The 22,612-nt window shown below is 36.3% G+C and overlaps 1 protein-coding gene across 4 annotated transcripts in view; it reads left to right on the top strand.

Annotated features, from left to right (window-relative positions):
• Positions 1 to 22,612, top strand: part of LOC136874084 (platelet binding protein GspB) — a 636,502-nt gene that overhangs the window by 169,978 nt on the left and 443,912 nt on the right. For all 4 annotated transcript variants that reach the window (XM_067147621.2, XM_068227653.1, XM_067147622.2 and 1 more), the window contains exon 4: positions 13,512 to 13,746. In XM_067147621.2, coding sequence (XP_067003722.2) covers positions 13,512 to 13,746 — 235 coding nt within the window. The remainder of the gene's footprint in view (positions 1 to 13,511; positions 13,747 to 22,612) is intronic.

The following is a 22,612-nucleotide window of genomic DNA, read 5'->3' as shown; positions in this document are numbered from 1 at the left end:
GACTTTATTTTAATTGGTTGTAGTTTTTGTATGTCCTGCAGTTTTAGTAGAATTTTATAAGTTTGTATACTGTATGTATAAAGATGCCATTATCCTGTTTTATAATATGTTGTTGAATTGTGTCATCGCTTCCGGGAGATAGTGGGTTCAAACCCCACTGTCGGCAGCCCTGAAAGTGGTTTTCCGTGGTTTCCCATTTTCACACCAGGCAAATGCTGGGGCTGTGCCTTAATTAAGGCCATGGCCACTTCCTTCCCATTCCTAGGCCTTTCCTGTCCCATTGTCGCCATAAGACCTATCTGTGTCGGTGCGATATGAAACAACTAGCAAAAAAAAAAAAAACGAATTATGGTATTTTAGGATTTTTGTATTAGGGCTTGTTGACCAATAATCAGTATGTTGAGTATAAATTAGTATTATGTCTTGTTTAATATGTTTCTTTAGCTTAATTATTCAGCTGAAGAAGTATCATGTAGGGTCAAACATTTTCTGTTATTAAATGTTATAAATACTGTATTGAATTGGTGGATCAAGCTTTTATGATTTCTTTAGAAGAAATTTTGCCTAACTATGGTGTAAGTCAATATGGATCAGGTCATAAAGTAAAACTTGTATCTGGCAAAAAAAAAACACATTAATTTCTTACCAAGTTCAGTGTATGACAAACCAAATATTCCTTCCGCCCACACTGACATTAGACAGAGTGCTAGCAGATGACTGCCGGGAGCTGCCACTGTCAAGGGCAGATGGTGGTTAGGGGGAAGGAAGGCAAGCTGAAGAGAAGGTAACAGCTTATGTGTTTATATTTTGATTAATTTATTGGTTTGCTGTTCTGAACTTACTATAATTTTTTCTAAAAAAGAATGTTCACTTTTTCTGAAACTTTGTTAAGATTAAAGGTAGGATTGTTCCTTTGGTTAAGGATAAATGCAGAGAGCAACAGCAGTCTCTGTATTTATTTTTCTATGATCTGGAAAAAGCCTTTGATTCAGTACCAAGGTCTGCTATGTGGAAAGTATTGAGACATTTTGGATGTCCTGAATGTTATGTGGAATTGGTTCAAGCTCTTCATGATGGACAGGTTCTTCATGGTATTTCAGTATCAGGTTCATTCCCAATCACTCATGGATTGAAACAAGGCTGTGTTCTTGCTCCTAAACTCTTTGCACTGTACATGGCTGCCATGTTGCATGAATCATATGCAAACAACTTAGGCACGGAGATTTTCATTTTGTTGGAGGTCTATTCAATCTGGCAAGACTTCGCTCACAAAGACGTACTCTGGTTACCAGGGTGACAGAACTGCAGTAGGCCGATGACACCGCATCTCCTGCTCTAACACCTGCAGAGCTACAACAGTCAGTCAACTGCTTTAGAACTGCATGTGATTGCTTTCGTCTTTCCATTAATGTGGAAAAAAATGAAGGTACTTGCACAACCTGCCCCAGGATTGACTCTTCCTGAGTTCAGTATATCCATCTTAGATACAACACTGGAGCAGATTGATCACTTTTCTTATCTTGGTAGCACCTTGTCGAAACGGTGTACCTGTGAACAAGATGTTGACAAAAGAATCGGGGCTGCTCGTGCAGCATTTGGATGGTTAACGTACAGAGTCTTCATGAATAATGACCTAAAACTGCGTACCAAACTCATGGTGTACAAAGCTGTTGTCATTTTCACGGTACTGTATGGCTGTGAAACTTGGACACTCCACCGTCTTGAGCGCTTCCAGTATCAAAAAATGAGGTACATCTTGAATATTAAGTGGCAGGACTATGTGACCAACATGGCAGTTCTCGACAAAGCGCAGCTAAATAGCACTGAGGAAATAATCATTGCTCATCAACTGAGATGGTTAGGCCATGTTCACCGCATGGGTGATACCAGGCTTCCCCACCAAATTCTTTTTTGTGAACTTTGCTCTGGCAGTAGACCTCATGGAGTCCCTCTTAAGCGTTTTAAGGACCAGCTGAAACACATCATGAAGACAATTGGTATAAATATAATACAGACATGGGAAGAATGTGTTGTGGACTGTTCACTGTGGCTTTTACATGTTCCTGATGTCGGATTAAAAAGCTTCTCACAGTCCGGCCTTTGTAACCAGCATTGCTTGGGAGCACTTCAATTTCCAAACTCCTGAGTTCAAATACTTATTGTGTCTATAATTTTTGTTAGGTAATGTAATATTAAGAGCACTATGAATCAAACTGTACAAGGTGGCCTTTTTATGAGTGCCTGGGTGAAGGTGATCTTGTTCGATGACATTTATCATTTGAAGAGGTTTGCTGAAAATATCAAATATAAGACCATTGTTGTGTCTCCTGATTTTGAAATCAAGGTAATTTAATGATATATTCACTTCTGAATCTATTGTAAATTTGATGTGAAGGTTTAAAAAGTAAAGTTGAAACCAGTAAAATTTTACTGTTGGTGATTCGTTGAACAGTTTTGTGCTTTTATCAAGATTTTTAATTATTTATTTGTTTGTTTGTTTGTTTGTTTGTTTGTTTGTTTATTATGCATGAATGGTCCCTTTCGGAACACACGAAGCTTTATGATTTCGTTTGCGGAGGATCCAGGATGCTTTCATCTGTTGACTAAAGATCCTTTTCCTTTCTTCCTTCCACTTGGTACCTGCTCTTTTTGGTACTTCATTCTCTGGAGTAACTTCCCAATTGTCAATTTTCTTTCTATATATATTTCGATTCAAAATGTCTTCACAGAGAATTTGTGCGTTCTTCATGTCTGCTTTTGTTTGTTGTATCCAAGGAAAATTCTTCAGTTTGTCAACTCTTTCAAGAACTTGGTGGGTTAGTCTAGTTTCTGGAAGCCTCTTAACATGTCCATAAAATTTTAGTCTTTTTTTCCTGAGGTCTGCCGCAATATTAGATAATTTTTCTGTGGATTTCCGGGTTTGGAGGCGGTACCCTTCTCCCGTGTGTCTTGGTCCTAAAATTTTCCTCATGATTTTTCGCTCTTCTTTTAGGATATTTTCCAGTTTGCCCTTTCTATGAAGCATTAGAGTTTCCCCTGCATATAAAGCCTCCAGTTTGATTACAGTATTGTAATGTTTAATCTTAACGTGGAGAGACATACATTTTTTGTTGTAGATTTCTGTTGTTCTCCCATAAGCTCTTCTGAGTTTTTGGACACGGTTGTTTTGGGCTATTTTCTCTTGTCCAGTTGGTTCGAGGATTTCGCCCAGGTATTTGAAGTGAGGGACTCTGTTGATTTGTCCGTATTTTGTATTGAGACTATGGATGTCTATGGATGTCTAGTTTTGCATTTATTTATTTATTTATTTATTTATTTATTTATTTATTTATTTATTACATGGAAACACATTGGAATATACAACAGTATATACTAAAATGACTAGGGCGTTATTACTATTAGACATAAAACAGAGTATACAATGACAATGTATTTATATAGTGAGATTTTATTTGTCTATCCAGTTAACAGCATCTGGAGTCAGCGTTAGAAAGTCCTTCAGATCACCTGAGTATAACGTAATACTACACTGCTGCACAATGGAAGTCGCTCCACAAACACAAGATGGATCAGAAATTTTATTCCGTTTGTAGAGGAAGTCATTACATACTCCATTATTTGTATGAATCCTGTTGGCAGTTTTCCACATACGTTGAGGCAGATCAAAACCAGCTGGTTTAATTTTTGTATTTAAAAAGTTATGATGTCTGGTGGTGCATGTTGGGTCCATTTTTCTTCCCAGTGATCATTTATATTGAAGTCCGTATTGAAACGTTCAACAGCAGATTTTATTGCTGGATGTCTGGATTTTAACCTGCCAGATATTGCACTTGGAATGTAGTCATGAATTGGAAGGTCAGGGTGATCCAATATTTTCTTATATTCACAGTCTATCACAAGAAGCAGCCCCTTCTCTTCTCTTCCCACCCCTCTTCTGCAGTCCACTGGTATACTAGCTGTCAATCAACATGCGATAGGTACATCAGCAGGCTTTGCCTGTGTTTCAAGTGCCAAATTGATTTTGGGCAGTTATAAAATGTGTACTACAACATTGACCGACAACAGTCATGAACAATGAAATTGACACATCTCACTTTCCCTCCAGAATTAAAACTTGTTGCGTACGATAATCTGTACGCAAATTACATGTTTCTAACTCAGGCGCTTAAGATGTAACGACTTGCATTTATGATAACCTGGTGTTCTGTATATTGCTGATGGTGGTTACAATGATTTCTTTTTTATGTTGTTTTTACCCTCTAGATTCATTTGACACTTATGATACTTTGTCAGCATGTGCAGTGGATTCCGATTGATGCATAAACATTGTAACCTCAATTTTGACAAGAATGTTACCTTTCCAGGAACGATATTATTTCTTTTGTGAACCAAGGTGGATACAGTACTTTTGCTTCAACTTTTACTTCTTTTTGGATATTGTGCTATCAAATGTTAAATGAAATGAAATGGCGTATGGCTTCTAGTGCCGGGAATGTCTGAGGACATGTTCGGCTCACCAGGTGCAGGTCTTTTGATTTGATTCCTGTAAGAAGATGTACAATATTTAACTTTAAATAAATTGATTCCTGTAGGCGACCTGCGCATCATAATGAGGAGGAAATGGTGATGAAGACGACACATACGCCCAGCACCAGTGCCAGCGAAATTAACCAATGATGGTTAAAATTCTCGACCCTGCCGGGAATTGAGCCAGGGACCCCTGTGACCAAAGGCCAGCATGCTAACCATTTAGCCATGGAGCCAGACAAATATTAAATGAATTATAGAAATAATCAGTGACCTCTTCTGCATTTGTGATGACTTTTAATTCAGTCCAGTCCAGCTCCTGCAGGCTTCTGTATAGATTTAGAAAGTCTGCATTACGAAAATTATATGTTTCGACAGAAAACTGTTTAATAAATCTACACTGAGCCTTCACACTTAGGATGAGCTGTAATGCTGGATGATGCAAGTCTTCTGCTACCATGGGATAATAATCTTGATTGACACTACAGCTGTTTTTTTTTTTGCTAGTTGCTGTACGTCACACCGACACAGATAGGTCTTATGGCGATGAACTACAGCTGTTGACAGGAATTAGAACTGGATCTAGCATTCGACTCTTACTCTTCGCTACATCATTGCACGGATATAAATGGTACACTGATTAGGTTACCTAGGAGAATAATGGATTCGGCCATGGATGCTTAGAGAAGTAGAGGGAGACTAAGACGATGTTTTAGATTCAGTTTCTAATGACTTAAAAATAAGAGGTAAAGAAATAAACGAGGCCACAGAGCTAGTTACAAATAGAGGATATTGGTGGCATTTAGTAAATTCACAGAGGTTTTCAGACTGAAGGCTGAAAGGCATAACAGTCTATAATGAAGATACATGTACATACAGTATGTATTACACATATTACTAGGGTTACCTTTCATGAAAAATCCTCAACCTGTTTCCAGTCATTTGACCAAGGCAGGAATGGAATGAATGAAGCCTCCATCTAACGGCGAAGATAGTAATTATGCCAACTGCCGAAGCCTGTCGCACTCTTCTGGGGCAATGATTAATGACTGACAGATGAAATGAAATGGTGTTGGAGAGTGTTGCTGCAATGAAAGATGGCAGGGAAAACTGGAGCACCCGGAAAAAAACCTGTCCTGCCTCTGCTTTGTCCAGCACATGGAGTCACCAGGATTTAAACCACCAAACCAAGTGGTGAGAGGCCACGGAGGCTCCTCTCTTACCTTTCGGGTTTATTTATAATTAAAATATTTTTTCTTCAAAGTAATTAAGTGTGACCATGTGAGTGCTACGGTTAGTTAAACATTTTCCTCCTGCCTGCTGGGTTATGGAATCAATTATGGGCATAGTCTACTTTTAAGGATTTTTAAGTACAAAAAAGTCATGTTCCGTTAGCTTAAATAGTTCGTAAAAGAGAACCTTCAAGAACTCGATTGCAGAGACCATTGATAGCAGTTGAAAGAACTACACACACATTGTTGTCATTGACTGAATTTAATTTATTATGTTGATCATTGGAAAATGTCTACGCGTTTAGAACTGCAGCAAAGTAGTTCTGTGGTTAACTAATTTCATGGTAAAAGGGAAACTCTTGTTCTCATCCTGAGGTAGTGCAGCTCTTTTCAGGCACACCCCAATAGAGGTGAGCTGCATGTACCATTTCAACCACATACCAACCCTCCTGCCATTCTTAAATTTCTGGCAGTACTGGGAATCGAACCTGGGCCCACGAGGACAGCAGCTAACAAAACTAATCGTTATGCTATGGAGGCGGACAATGTCATGGTGAGAATTTTTTAGCAACAGGGCTCCAGTATTTTATTTCCGTCAACTCTATTTAACTACATTCCTAGTAAACGAAGTAGCTGGGGACCAGGCCAGCATGAGATTTAGGCTATGAAGATGGCAGTGAATAGTGTTACCACTTGTGAACATAATTTCTTACATTGATGAAAATCAGTGAAGGTGATGACAGCTGCAACCCTCACCTCCCTGCACCCCTTGACCCCTCCCCAACTCTTCTCCACCCTGTAAATGTGCTATGAATTCTATGAATCGAGGGTGCAGGCTACCAGGGGGCAGCATGTAGCGAAGGTGGCAATGTTTTGGTGGTGATTTAAAATGGGTTGATGGTGCTAAAGGGCAGCTTGTTGCTAAGATGGTGTCATTTTTGTGGGGGGATTTGAATGTTTGACTAATAATAATAAAAAAAATAAAAGAGAAGAGTCTGTTGTTGCATGCAGCACAAATTCACGTTGTCACGTCAGTAAGCTATTTACACAGGTGCTGGCTCGAGGTGCTAAGCGTAAAGAATGCTCCACCCAGAATTTGATAATTGGCCCACCCTTTGTCATATAACTTTCCTCTCATGCTATAGCCTTCTTGTGTAACTTAACACTAGGATTACCAAACATTCTTTCTACCTTCTTTTACCGAAGCGGTCATTTTGACCAATAGTGGCATGTATTCGTTTCTTGAGGATATTGGTGGCAGGAAAAGGTGAGTATATAAACATCATAAACCCTCATTTAATTTTTATCATGCATGACTTGTAAACACTATTATGAGGAAATAAATAAATAAACAAGTAAGTACACTAGTAAGGCAGAATGTTCTTCTTACACACTTTAGCATACATTGGATACATATCCACGTGAATGTCACTTTCTGCTTTTCAACTTATTTGTTGCACTGTACACACACACTTTGCTTGGTCACCTTCGAAGTGAACTAAACCACAGACCAGTTTTCTACAGATTGCACACCTTTCAATAGTCTTGTTCCCTTTGCACACTTCTTCCCTGATTGATGAAAAACTCAGCAAGATGCAGTACTACGTGTTCACTTGGGGTCTGATCGGTGGGTCACGTTTCATCTTTTCCGAGATAGGGAAAATCGTTTACAACGTACTTGGCTTCCACATCGACAGCCAACCAAAATTTCATACCAAACTTTTCTGGTTTATTGGCCATATACTGCATAAATGGGCAGCTTTCGATGGAAAGAGCTGTTCATCCACAGTAATGTTCTCACTTGGTCTGAAGCAAATAGTAAAATTAGGTATAAACTTGTCCCACACAACAGATACAGGCGCAAATCTATCAATTTTCAGGTGATCCCTGCTGGTAGATTTTTCATTGAATCGAAGAAACCTCATGATATGCGGGAAACGGTTTCGTGCCATAGTTTGGGAGAAAATTCCAGGACCCCCACTTCTGTGACCACAGATCGAGAATGTTCGTGCCAGCTTCATTAAGTTCCGCGTGCGTATAAAATACCAATGACAGCGTCCAATTCTTCCAAACAAAGTGTCCCTTCAAGATTGTTCAGAACTTTGCGGGCTCCAACCACAGTATATCATTCGATATGGCGCAGCTTGGATTCGTCAATAAAATGACGACAGACTGTAGCGGCACAAGTTCCTTCAATGTGGCGTTTGCATGTCCTGTGGGACCTCGGCCTTCCCTCAGTATATTTTACTGTCCTCGACGGCCTTGCAGGCTTTGTAGATCAACAAGAGTCCACTCTGTTCCATCCAACGCGACTTCTTCCTCGCCAACCATCGTGTGCTGACCACGCCCATATGTTGACTTACCACAGCGTATGCTAGCCTTCTGTAGTTGATATGATGCTCCTTGCTAGTAATTTCTTTATCCTCCTTAGTGTTTCCTTCACCTGCAAAATATAATACCAAACTTACTTACACTGTACACAGAATTACGTAAATACAAAATGACTAACTTCAAATAGGTTTACCTTTGTCATCAGCTGCTTTGCTAGTGTGCGTGCGTCGCCATTTGGCGAGTAGTTCCCTAACCTTTGAGGTCGAAGGCTGCTGTGTGATTTCATGTTCCCATGGAAATTCTCCAGGCTCGACGCAACTAGAATCACTATCTGTACTATTTCCATTTGTCAACTTATACACCTCTTCGAAATTATCGAGGTCTAAATCAGTCCCAGCTTCATCGCTCAATCAGCCGACAAGAATTAATAAATCCACTCAAGCTTTAAAAGATGTACCCACTATGATAAATTTGTATAGTACTACTTTCACTGAGAATGAAATAGGTTTACTCAATAAAGGATGAAAATTCAACTGGCCTAATCCAAACATAATAGACGACTTAATAACTACAATAGCAGAAGCAGAGTCGAATGTAAGACAAGTACCAGTAGATTCACAAAATTATACTAGATATGATATCAAAAAGAAATTTCCTACCTTAGTTGAGGAATTAACAACTCAGTTTCTACTCAATCTAAACAAATAAATAGTTTAAGAACCAAAATTAAAAATAACAATATTATAGTAACTAAATCAGACAAAGGTGAAACTACAGTTCTTTTAAACAAACATGATTACATTAGCAAAACAGAAGAGTTTTTTTGGAAAATAATTATGTAATAACTAACAAAGACCCTATAAATAAAATACAGAAGAATCTAAAGAACATACTGAAAAATTCTACTTTTTTAATAAACGAACAAGAGTATCAAAAAATTAATATGAATCCCAAATTACCAACAGCTAAAGCTCTACCTAAAATACACAAAGCAAATATGCCTGTTAGATCTATAATCAATAGTAGAGGGAGTCCTACTTATAAAATCTCAAAATTTTTACATCAATTTTTGAAGAAACATGACAAATTTAACAGCGATTCAATGATAAACAATTCAGTTGAATTTTGCAAAAAATTAAATAGTTTTAACTTGCAACCGCATCACAGGATATGTTCCTATGATATAACCAATATGTATCCAAGCATACCTATTAAAGAAACCATTGAAATCATCAAATCTAATCTAACTAAACAGGGCAAGTTAAGTACGTACGAAATAGAAGAGTTTATAAATCTATTAAATTTTGTTTTAAACAACAATTATTTCACATTCAATGATAAAATTTACAAACAGATGTGTTTGCGGATGGGTGACCCCACATCAGGAATTTTAGCAAATATTTACATGGATCATCTTGAGCACAGCAAAATAAAATCAAACATAAAAGGACTATGTTTGTGGCTGAGATACGTAGACGACACCTTTGTTATAATAGATAGCAAACTTAATAACAGTGATAATATATTAAACTTTTTAAATAATCTAGACCAAAGAGTAAAATTCACTAAGGAGGAAGAAAATAATCATTCGTTAAACTTTTTAGATATTACAGTAACACGAACAGAAAATAAATTTAATTTTCAGATTTATAGAAAGCCATCTTACATCCCAGTAGCTATTAAAAAAGATTCCCTACACCCAAAAGCACAAAAACAAGCTGCTTTTTTTTTAGTCTGGTATACAGAGGCTTCAAAATCCACTTTCTGATAATAGTTTAAAGAAAGAAATTCAATTTATAAAAGACTTAGCTTCAGTCAACGGTTATAAAATAGATGTCGTCAACAAAATCATTAATAGAGTGAAATCGAAACTAGCTACTAACCTTATTCCGATCAAAACTGAAAAACCAAAATTCGCAACATTTACATTCACCAACCCAGCTGTATACCAAATCATGAATCCGATCAAAAAATGGCAAATCAATATTGCATTTAGAACCCAAAATACAAATAGAAATATATTTTTGAACCACAATAGTGTAAATTCACGCAATAACAAATACCAAAGTTCAGGAATCTATAAGCTAATTTGCTCAGATTGTGGTTTTTCTTATGTTGGCCAAACTGGCAGAAGTTTTATAACTAGATATTTGGAACATGTAAATGCAGCTAAACATAACAAATTTTCCACGATGAGTAATCATATACAAAAAAAGGACACCATTTTACCACAATAGAAAAGGATTTAAAAATAATCAGAAAGGTCGATAAAGGAAAATTAATGAATGAGCTAGAGAACATACATATTTACCTAGACAAATACTTCAATAAAGATAAAAACCTGAACGACGAAATAGAAATAAAAAACCCATTAATAGAACAAATTCCGAAGTTAATACAAACATTCAAACTCAATAGTACAAAACTGACAAACAATTTTATCCTGAATAACAATAACAGTCAATCTACGAATATACAAACACCCCTCCACACAAATTCTGAACATTCCCCTCCAAGAACCACGTCATTCGCTAGAACGCCGCCCTCTGTTACCTCCCCTCCCAATGCCCCACAGATACGGAGACACACATACAACACGAGGAGCACAAGTAGTCGTCAAACAGCTGAGTGCACAAATGTAAATACAGGCAGAAGTAGAAAGGGTAAGTGCTGATCCTTCAACATTAGTTTCTTCAACTTTTAATACCATCTAACATAATTTAACAATTTTTTTTTTTTTTTTTTTTTTTCTGTTACAGAGATGTCAACAAACTTACTTTCATAAAATTCGAGTAAGTTACTAATTGCTTATCATCATAACTTGACAGTCACCATTTGACAGAGTTCATGCTAAAGTTTTGAAGAATTGCTCCACATTGGTAAAGTTTACAAGCAAGTCGTGAATTTCAACAATTGGACGTTAAAGATTTAAAGTATGACAACTTTATAAATAATAATCAACAGTGTGCTTCATTTTGTTAATTTACGGACAAAAAGACTGTTAGTCACGCCCAAACTCAACTGTTTTGAGAGTGCACTAAGATTTTATATTCATAAGGTACAAAGTGTGGTAAAGCTCACACCAATAGTAGCAAAAAGATTTTAATGTGTATCCAACAAATAATTTTAAGATATTCAACAACTTCAACAGATCATAAATGCATTTACATCTGACTAACTTGTGACATTGTATTCAGATTTAGAACAAGATTTTAAAGTTTCAAACACTACAAATAGTAATATTGTTTTAATAAGACGACATAATATATGTTGTTTTATATTCAAAAGAATTTTAATAGTTATTATGATTAAGTCTGTTAGCAGTAAACAATAAGTTGCAAGTTATTAGTTGCAAGTTGTTAGAATAATGTTACCGATTTTAACCTTGTTTAAAAAAAAAAAATGTATGTAGCTGAAGATGTTCAATAATTGAACAAAACATGTCCTATGTTTTTAATAATTTAGCAATAAAATAAGGATGAGATCCTAATTTTATGATTGCTTTTAAAGTATTGAATAGATGGAAAACAAACTTTTATTGTTCTACTTTAACCATAGTACTGTTCGTTAAAACTGAGAAAATGTGCAGTTTTTCATTTGTTAGAGTATTTTATGTGATAACATTGCTTTTAATTGCTACATTCCTACTGATATTTTTTTAATGACCTCTGTTGAATTCAGTTAGGAAAACTACAAAGTCAGTCTTTCTGAGAATCCCATTGCAAAGCACAGGTACATCAGCTAGTTCAAAATATATGTCACTATAACATACCTGTAAAAAATACACATTATTAAACAAAAAATTACCTGTTTTATTCTACAAAAATATCCTCAAATTCTATCAAATCACTTTAAATCATGGGCAAATATATACAATAATGTTTATGTTGCATAAACTGGTCAGTTATCATGAATTCATGATACTATGAACAAATGTCAACAAATAATGAATGTATTAGTCCTATATTGTCACTTTAGTAAATTATGGAAATTTTCCTGTACTTACCTTAGCTGCTGTGTCAGTAGCTGTGTCTGGACAGACGTCAGGTTTTATTTCCGACCCGAGTCTTTGTAGCTGAGTAGTGGGGTGAGGGTAAATTTTGTAGGTAGCAGCTCTGTTTCATGGTGAGGGTGGGGTGATGGGAATGTGTGTGCATTGGTTCGATGATGATGATGATGATGATGATGATGATGAGTGTTGTTTAAAGGGGCCTAACATCTTAGGTCATTGGCCCCATTGGTTCTGTATAAGGTAGAGGGGATTGGGGCAGATGAGGTGCTGCTGCTTCTTCATCTTATAATGTACTTTTGTGTATTAGGCAGTAAATGTATGTTAATAATTTGGTGAGATAGAGTATGGAACTAAATTAAATGTAACATGTAAGACCTTATTTTTAGTGATAAATAATAACCTATAAAAATACTTGATTGGTAAAGGTGATACTGTTTTGATACTGTTCAAGATCTCTTACCTCCCATGCTCGAACGTGGCAGCAGCAAACTCTAATCCATGTTCTACAGCCTGAGTCGAACAACAGATCCGCTTGTATTTGCTGATGCTGTTATGCTATGGGGTGAGATAGAAGCAGAATCACAAGCTAAAATAAATCTTTGGCAAAAAGAATTTGAAAGAATGGTACTGGACATCAGCCAAACTGAAATAATTTGTTTGATGATCAGTCAAAATCCTGAAGCAGTCCATCTCTGAGTGAAAAACGAAGAAGTAGACATTATTAATAACTTCAAATACTAAGGGAGCTTTGATTTGTCTGACAATACCAAAAGGCAAGATATAGACAATAGTATACAAACTGCGCCAAAATTCTACCACTCCATTCATCAACTTCTTTGGGATGACACATTTCCCAAGTTTCAAGGATCACACTATACAAAACATATCTTGTACCAATTCTAAAGTATGGACTGGAAGCAGCAACTTAGACTGGACTTGCAAAGAGTCCTCAGTTCATGTCTTTAGAAGATGAGGAGAGACAAATTAAGGAATGAGAATATCTAGCAACAACTTGGACTGGACAGTTTTGTTGAAAACCTTAGAATTAATCAGATTACGATGGGATGGACATATGAGAAGGATGGCTCCAGTAGGACCTCAAGAGCACGATGGTTGGGAAAAGCAATTTTCAAATACCTTGCCAGCAAATAGTAGAACATCAGCTGTGGAGGGACAGGACAAACTGGATGATGCTTGTAGATACTTGCACCAACTTGCTGGAGCAGAGAATTGGTGATTAATTTTCTCTCATTGAGGCCTAATAATTCTCTTGTTATGCTCTTTAAAACAAACAATCTTCTTTCATAAATTCATATTTATAATTAATCTGTACCAAGCATGATCTTGTTCTTATGTAAAATGAAATTTCCTGAGTTTATTTTAAGCTGATGTTGAATGTATTGTTGTAGGTCTCGTATTACGGCTCTTTTTAAGAAATTATCACCCAGACTCCGTCGGCCTGCTCCTAAGCCTGCTTCTTGCCCCTGGATTCTGGTAGAATTCTCACCTCGTGATTTGGAACCTGGAGTTACAGAAAGGCGAGATGGTTCTCATGATTCAACCACCTCAGATAAGAGTTTTGAAATAGCCCTGCGTGAAGCTGAAATACGCAAAGCAAAGGAGAAGAGTAAATCTATTGAACAGGTAATAGAAGCCATATCTTTTTAAATTTACGAGTGTATAAATTAATATGAATTTATAAATTATTGAGGTAGTTCCTGAATAAGTTATTGTAATAACAGACAAATAATTGACCATAACCTTTAATACACTATAAAAATAAGTACACCCTTGAATGTATTGAGGTGATGAGATTGATGGTTGGTGCTCATGGAACAGTACTGAGCTTGTAAAGACCTGCAAAATGCTAGGCCTCCCTAATAATACCATACAAGACATTGGAATCTCGGCAGTTAAGGGATTTTTTGCGATTTTACAAAATCACATATGCTACATAATAGTTATTGTCCTTATTCTCTCCTACTATTTTCCGATCTTTTATCAGCAATTGTATAACCAGGTTTTCTGTAATTTTTATGCTTTGTCCTTGTGGCAGCCTTGATAATTTTCAGGAAGCTAATAAAATCAAATGAAAAAGCCATTCTGTTTCAGAATTTTATAAAATTTACTTTGATTTGTTCATACATTTGCAAGTCATATAACTAGAGAACATGTTCATCGTGTTGTGTGTTCCTTTTCGTGTTCCTCTCTATAAATGACTTGATTTAACACTTGTTTGTACCTTCCCAATAATAATCTTTTATGAATCTTGAACATCTAGCTGACTGTGCTCCTTCACAGGGGGACCTATAACCTCTGGAAGGCATATTTCACATAACAGGAAGGAACCTTTTTGATTAAACGGGGTAGTTTGAAAACCATCGTAACAACCAAGAGGTGGCCCCAATTTCTAGGGGCTTTATAATACTAGAACTCCCTCTTTCTAGGAGCCATAAATAAGGAGGGACCAAATCAGGGTAAATGAGTGAAGACGACAATAACATTGCTGGTGGAGAAGGAGAATAGGTGTAATTCAGAGGTGCCAAGTGGTAGGAGTTCAGTTCTCCCCCCCTTCCCCCACTCTCTGCAATATTATAATATTCCTATGTTACAAACTTAGGAATGCATATATTACAAGCACATTTTTTGTTACTGTGCTTGAAACAAAATGATTGTGGCAAAATTGTATACCTATATAATGTTGATAGAAGTAGATTCTATTATTGTGCAATTTTACCTTCACCTTCACCCACAGGCTGTGGGCTGCGGCCTTACTTGACTGCCTTGATGATCAGATTATATTGCGTACGCATATTTGCCGATCGTTGGAGACACTGGTTATGATACTGTATAGTCTTTGTCTCGTGCAACTCCTGTAGTTTTGTCTAATGGCTATTCTGTTTTGCTCCATAATATAATGAAATACTGTAATTATATATAATAGTTAAATGGTAAGTAAACCCTCTACTGTATTTATTTTCTTAGATTAACATTTGCCAGTTTGCACGAATGTTTATTACTTTTTTAATCAAACTTTGATCATTATGTAGAAACGTTCTTTCATATTTGACTAACACTATTAATTTTACTTGAAAATAAATAGGTATACAATATTTGTTAAATAACTTTGAAACCACTCTGTCAGCTCTGCAAAAAATTTCACGGACTGACCCTGCCAGTGGTAGACAAGTTGAAGTTCTTTTAAAAAGTATGCGGGATTTCAACGTTTTATTCGATTTACTTTTACTCAGAAGAGTTCTAACACAATGTAACTTGTCATCAAAGACCCTGCCATCCAGCAGTGTGACCTACAAAGTTGTAAAATCAGTGTAGAACAGCACACCTGAAGTTTTACGACCTTTTAGAACTGAATAATTTTTTTTACTTGGTATTGTTCAATCACTACGCGGGGGTGGAGGTAGCTGAGAAATGTGGATTTAAAGTAGCAGAGTTCTCAAAAAAAAGGGTGGGGGGGCAACAATCCAGCAAAAATGGGCAGTGGGAGTAAAGCTCCATTTGAGACAGAGTAACAGTACTACAACAATACAATGCTGTTTTCTGTTATTGACATACTTGAGGAAGAGATAAAGGTCAGGCTTCAAGAAAATAAATTGGATATTCTCAACCTTTTAAGTCAAGTTCTAAGTGGAAGCGAAGTAGACATGGCCACAATCAATCAATAAAATCATTCAATTCTGATCTGCATTTAGGGCAGTCGCCCAGGTGGCAGATTCCCTATATGTTGTTTTCCTAGCCTTTTCCTAAATTATTTCAAAGAAATTGGAAATTTATTGAACGTCTCCCTTGGTAAGTTATTCCAATCCCTAACTCCCCTTCCTATAAATGAATATTTGCCCCAGTTTGTCCTCTTGAATTTCAACTTTATCTTCATATTGTGATCATTCCTACTTTTATAAATGCCACTCAAACTTATTCGTCTACTAATGTCATTCCACGCCATCTCTCCGCTGACAGCTCGGAACGTACCACTTAGTCGAGCAGCTCTTCTTCTTTCTCTCAATTCTTCCCAACCCAAACTTTGAAACATTTTTGTAACACTACTCTTTTGTCCGAAATCACCCAGAACAAATCGAGCTGCTTTTCTTTGGATTTTTTCCAATTCTTGAATCAGGTAATCCTGGCGAGGGTCCTATACACTGGAACCATACTGTAGTGTAAAATATGTTTGCAAAGTTTACACTTTGGACAAGAAACTACTTCTGTCTGAGCTGCAGTGGTTTGTACAAAATTAAAGAATTAAAAGAAAAAGAAATATCCAAGAAAGAGCTGCCATTTTTGTAGAGAATTATTTGAAAAGTGTGTTCACTGTCATTTTTTAACTTTTCCATTTGTATTTTTACAGCTACAATGAATTCAGCAGCCTATGAGATGATTTTTACTGTTGCGGTGTTTAAAAACATACTGCAGGAACATGATTGGCCACTGAAGGTTATCCTCTTTGGCTTTTTTAGCTATCAAAAGGAGTACTGATGTTGCTATTTCAGAAGTAATTAATGACTTTAATTCAGATCGAAAAAGAAGACTTCATTTTGTGTAAAAATATGATGTGATCAAATGATGTAAAATAAAGTTTTGTTTTTGTCCATGTTGTCTGCATGATTTTTTTCTTTTTTACTTATATGGATAAAAACATGCCAAGTAACAAATTCATTTGAATTATAGTCATGTTATAGGCTTTTGGGCTTATGCCATGTCAAGAAAACAAAGTGAATGTCTTTATGTTTCACAATGAACTTTGCTCCACAACTTCAAAGCCTATATTATGTCTACAAGTATGGGCTGTGAAAGCATCATTATTAACATTGCTCTTGAAAGGGAGGACCCCTGGACCCTCCCAGTAATTCATGCCCTACACCCCAATCAAAATGCTCAAATTACACCCAAGAGAAGGTGGGCATCAATATTGTGAAAATAACAAGAAAGGCAGTGTAGTTTCAGGGGTTAAATGTGATTGTTACCTTTCAGATATGGTATGAGACTACTGAAGGCTTTGGAGGAAAAACTCCCAACATAGAGAAATACTTGCTTAAACAAGATCTTTAAATTGACGAATAAAGTTAATAAATAGACTTACTGTTGTGGCTGCTGCATATTTTCTTGTCATATATCTTGCAAATAATATGTATTTTTTCTTTTTGTTTTATAGTATAATGGAAAACTTAATCAAAACCCAGCTAGAAAGTTGTTAGCTATTTTGGAGGTATTTTCAACACACCGTATTAAGAATACAGAAGGAGCTGCAATATAAATTTTAAGTTTTAAATTTTCGATGCACATATTGTTTTTAGAGGCATTATCAGAATATTTTGAGAAGATGTTTTAACACAATGTAACTTGTCATCAAAGACCTTGCCGTCCAGCAGTGTGACCTACAAAGTTGTAAAATCAGTGTAGAACAGCACACCTGAAGTTTTACGACCTTTTAGAACTGAATCATTTTTTTTTTTTTACTTGGTATTATTTTTTAATGTAATTTTAAAGATTTTATTTAAATAGCTGTTCTTGTATTTCAGTTTATAACTTACTAGCTGTAGTACCCAGCTCTGCTTGGTCACTTTCTTTGAATGTTTAATTTTAGGATTTGTATGAATAGTTTGAAGTTTTATCTTTTTTTGTAGATTTTTTATTGTGATGTTGACTGTTAGTTTACAAAATCTTTTGTAAATTTAAAGTTATTGTTATGTGTTTTATTTTTTGTTTGAGATTATAATTTCATGTTAAACTGCTTCCTTGTGCCAGTCCAGATTGTCAGGAAAGTAGCTGATTTTTTCAAACAAATAATAAAAGTATAACTCTTTGTATTTATGCTTCGTTCAATAGATGCAATGTACACAATTCCAACTGTCACTGAGACTGTCACGAGTCAGGTTAGGAAGCCCAAAAGTTGTGGACTTAACAAAAATATCGGTCATTTTGGACATATTCTTGTTCACCCCTTCTCAAACCTCATGCCGATGGAGGCTGAACTTGGACTTAAACGGCATCCAGAGTGTCACAGTTCATCTCAGCAACCCCGAAAGCCAAGGATTCAACACTAACATTGGTCGCTTTTGCTCATTTTTATATATCAAACCCTCCCCTAGGGGTGCTATTGGTGTCTTACCCCCACAGTATTTTTTCCAGATAGTATGTCATGTGTGTACCAAGTTCAGTTAAGGGCTGTGCTGGAACATACTCATTCATAATTTCGGTAATTTTATACATTTTCTTTTTCACCCCTTCCAACCCCCATTCTGATTGGGTGCTCAACTTTGACTTACAAGGCATTAAGAGTGTCACGTTTCATCTTGTTGACCGCAAAAACTATGGATTTGATGCTAATATGGAACTTGAAATTTTTACATTTCTCCTCCTCCCCTTGGGGTGCTATGGGTTTCTTGCCCCCACAGCATTTTATTTCCAGATAGTAAGTCTTATTTATACCAAGTTTGGTTGAGAGCTACGCTGGAACATACACACATATAACCATCCGGTCTTTTATGGACATTTTCTTCTCACCCTCTATGCTGATGGGGCTGAACTTTGACTTAAACGGCATTCAGAATGTCACTGTTCATCTCAGCGATCCCAAAACTTATTTTCGATTGTGTTTATATGCCACCCCTAGCACCCCCACATTTTTAGTCTCCAGATACAGTAGTAATTCATAAGTGTACCAAGTTTGGTTGAAATTTCTCCAATGGTTTAGGAGGAGATGTGGAAAGGTACTCAATAAAACATGGCAGCGTGTTACCATCCTCCTGTATACAGCCACAATCATGAACCTCCTACCAAGAAAGGTACTTCATAAAACATGGCAGCATGTTCGCATCATCCTATATACAACATTTCTTACCGGATTATCATGATACAGATTAAGTCGCTGTCGCCTAGCGACAGTCTGTCCATAAAGGTCGGTCCAAATCTTGGTGCAGCTTTGTAATTAATTTAATTACATAAAATTATCAACATATAAAACTACCTATCAGATTTTGTTCAAACCACTTCCTAAAACCTCTCAGAACTAATAAGAACAAATTCTGAAATTTTCAGCAAAATTGGTTAAGTAGTTAAGTAGTTTTTTTTTGTCTATTCGAGAGGAATGAACAAATATTTATTTTTATATATTGGATTTAATGGTTTGTTGTTAATATGTTTAGAATTGGGTGCACAGATTATTTAGTGGATTTTTTGGTCGCTGATGAAGAGAATGAATGTGGTTTTCGAAATATGTACGATAGTTTAATTAATACGGATTAAATAGCTTTTTATTGGTATTGACAAGGCAACATAACATTACCAGTAATTTTTCAGGGTTCTTATCTGATATAAGTCAATACGGACCAAATTAAAGCAAATGATTAAAATAATACATTCCAAAGGAGTAGTGTTATGAAAATGTTACAATGTTCGGGCTGGGAAGACTTGGGAGAAAGAAGATGAGCTGTTCGACTAAGCGGTATGTAACAATTATTATAATAGGAAATTATTAATGTGTCCACCTATTCAATACTATCCACCTTTAGGTGGTTACAGTTTCATACAATTATACCTCTTTATGGGACATGTTTCGCTCACTTAATGAGCATCCTCAGCCTTAACTTAATCTTAAAATGATGACATTGAACAATAGTGCACATTTAAAAATATCAATTGTCAGTATTAAAATTACATCATAGTCTCTAACACTTACATTACATCTAAAAGACAACACTAAACACTTCTTAAAAACTTGATAACTTGAGTGATTAAAATTATCACATGTCAATCCAAAGCCTTGTGTCTGAAACTAATAATAGATTTTTGTCTTATAGACAGTAGTAAGCTTTTAATAATCTCAAATAGCTCCAAGGTAAATTCCAATACTACAGAAACGAAACTGAATACAAAACTTATAATGACGTAGTGTATCTGAGATACGTGTATTAAAATAGTGTAATCATGATGAATTGTGAATACACCAGAATTCATACTGCCTTAAGACACAACAGGCAGAACACAGAATATGTGCGGAAGACAAAAGTAGGACCCAGTTGAAGTTACTGTCAAATTTTTTTTCAACTAGCTGATGTACCTGTGCTTCGCTTTGGAATTCTACATTGTATACAGAATCCTAGGTTAGGTAGTGTACACATTGTGAGTAAGGTAGTAATAAATTGCATAGCTCTTAACGTTACCCTAGAAATGCAACGGGGAAGTTGGTACGGTAAAACTGTATAAAACATAAGTAATTGGAAATTGTACATACATGCATACATACATACATACATACATACATACATACATACATACATACATACATACATACATATCACACGCCTTTCCATCTTAAGCGATGGGTCAGCGAACAAGGCTTCTCCACCAGTTGCGGTCTCTGAACTTCTCTCCTTCTTCGATGTTTTCCAAAGTATGTCCTCGCTGTTGAATGTCAATCTTCACCATGTCCTTGTACCTGAGTCTTGGTCGCCCTCTTGGTCTTTTGTCTTCAAGTTTCAGATCGTAGATTTTTTTCAGTAATCTGTTATCTCCCATACCATCTCAGTCGCTGTGCTGTTATTCTGTCCTGCAGTCTTACAAGTTGAGCTTGCTTGCGGATTTCCCCATTACGAACTCTGTCCCTCCGTGTTTTACTGATCGTGCTACGGACAAATCTCATTTCTGCTGCCTGGATTCTACTAACATCTTTATTTCTCATGGTCCATGTTTCGCAACCATAGGTCAGGATTGGTACGTAATAGGTTTCATATATGACTCTCTTACATTTTGTTGGTATTTTGTTGTTTCATATTATGTCTTTAACTATTTTGTAAAAGTTGCTACCTGCCTGAATTCTGTGCGAAATTTCCTTGTCTCTAGAACCAATATCAGAGATAACACTTCCAAGATATTTGGAGCTGTTTCCTCTCCGTTTCAATGTGTCCCATTGGTTGTCCGTATCTCTTCATGACCATACCTCACTTTTCTCTTGGCTGAAGATGAGTCCATATTCTTTAGCAGCTTCTGTCCAGGAGTTTATTTGTCCCTGAAGGTCTTCTTTAGAGTCTCCCCACAAGCATGTATCGTCCGCAAACAAGTTAACTTTCATTTTCTTACCTCCAATTGTTTGGTGAACTTTTCTCTGAATCTTGTTCATCACAGTGATGAAAAGAAGAGGAGACAAAACACCACCCTGTCTTAACCCAGATTTTTTATCAAAGGTTTCAGTCATACCCACAGGTGTTTTGACTTTACTTCAGGTATCTTCATTCAAATTCTTGATCCTGTATATCATGTCATCCTGTATTCCAATTTTCATCAGTGTTTCCCACACCTTCTCTCTGTTCACAGCATCAAATGCTTTCTTGATATCCAGAAAGGCTAACCACAAATCTCGGTTGTGTTCATAGTATTTTTCCATTAAGTGACGGACTGTATTCTCTATAAATTATGTTATGTAGTACTTTTCGATAGGACCAGTAACATAGGTATTTAAGAATTAAATTTTAGGTGCCTTCCCCTAAACTACCATTTCATCCAGGGTGAATACAATTGCTTATAGTTTAGACTGTAGTTTCTTATTCTCTGACTATATACCGATTTTCATTAAATTCTGTTCACCCATTTTCTCGTGGCTTGGCGTTAATATGGACTTAGCAACAAAAATACAAATTTATGAATATCTCTGTTATCATAGCCAGCACGATAAGAATGTATAAGACATAATTGATCGGAAATGTAATTCTTTATAATTTTAGTTATGCAGTATTTAGGGCCACTAATAACAGAAATATTTGAGAATTAAATTTTAGGCCTTCCCCTGAACTACCAATTTGCTCGGAGTGAATAAAATGATTTATAGCCTAGATTATATTGGCTTATTCCCCGACTTAACATACCGATTTTCATTAAATTCTCTTCAGCTGTTTTCTCGTGATGCATGTACATACATACATACATACATACATACATACATACATACATACATACATACATACATACAGAAATTTTGGAAAAGGACAAAGTGCATTTCCTTGTTAGTGTGGAAATGACCGATACAGATATACCATTATTTTTGAAATCTGAGCAATGTACAGACAAAGCTCTTTATTTTATATATATATGGATGTAGATAATAGGTTGTGTTACACAGTTTACGAAGTATAAAGCTTCGTGATTGACCTTCGACTAAGTTAAATGGATTGTAGGATCTGTAATGAAAAAAGAAAAATTTAATGTTGTGGATATGTGGAATTCTCCTAACTGACCAAACTGTAATAGGTACTTACTTGTTATTCAAGATGTTAGGTACGTCCTACCGGTCCGGAGTTCTTAGCGTGTCTGCCAGTGCAGCTCCTACTATTGTATCTGTATGGCAGAGGCGGCGGGGAACCTGGAAGGGGAGAGGAGGTAGGCGGACACTTTTGCGTCATTGCTGGTATAGGAGAGGCATTCTCACGAGTGACAAGAGCATGCTTGACATTTGGAGGAGAGGCGGAAGCCTTTGTACCTAACATCTTAAACATCTGTTGGA

This window comes from Anabrus simplex, chromosome 5, assembly GCF_040414725.1.
Source record: "Anabrus simplex isolate iqAnaSimp1 chromosome 5, ASM4041472v1, whole genome shotgun sequence".
NCBI classification, from domain to species: Eukaryota; Metazoa; Arthropoda; class Insecta; order Orthoptera; family Tettigoniidae; genus Anabrus; species Anabrus simplex.
The sequence above is the reverse complement of the archived record's forward strand: the minus strand, read 5'-3'. Positions and strand labels throughout refer to the sequence as shown.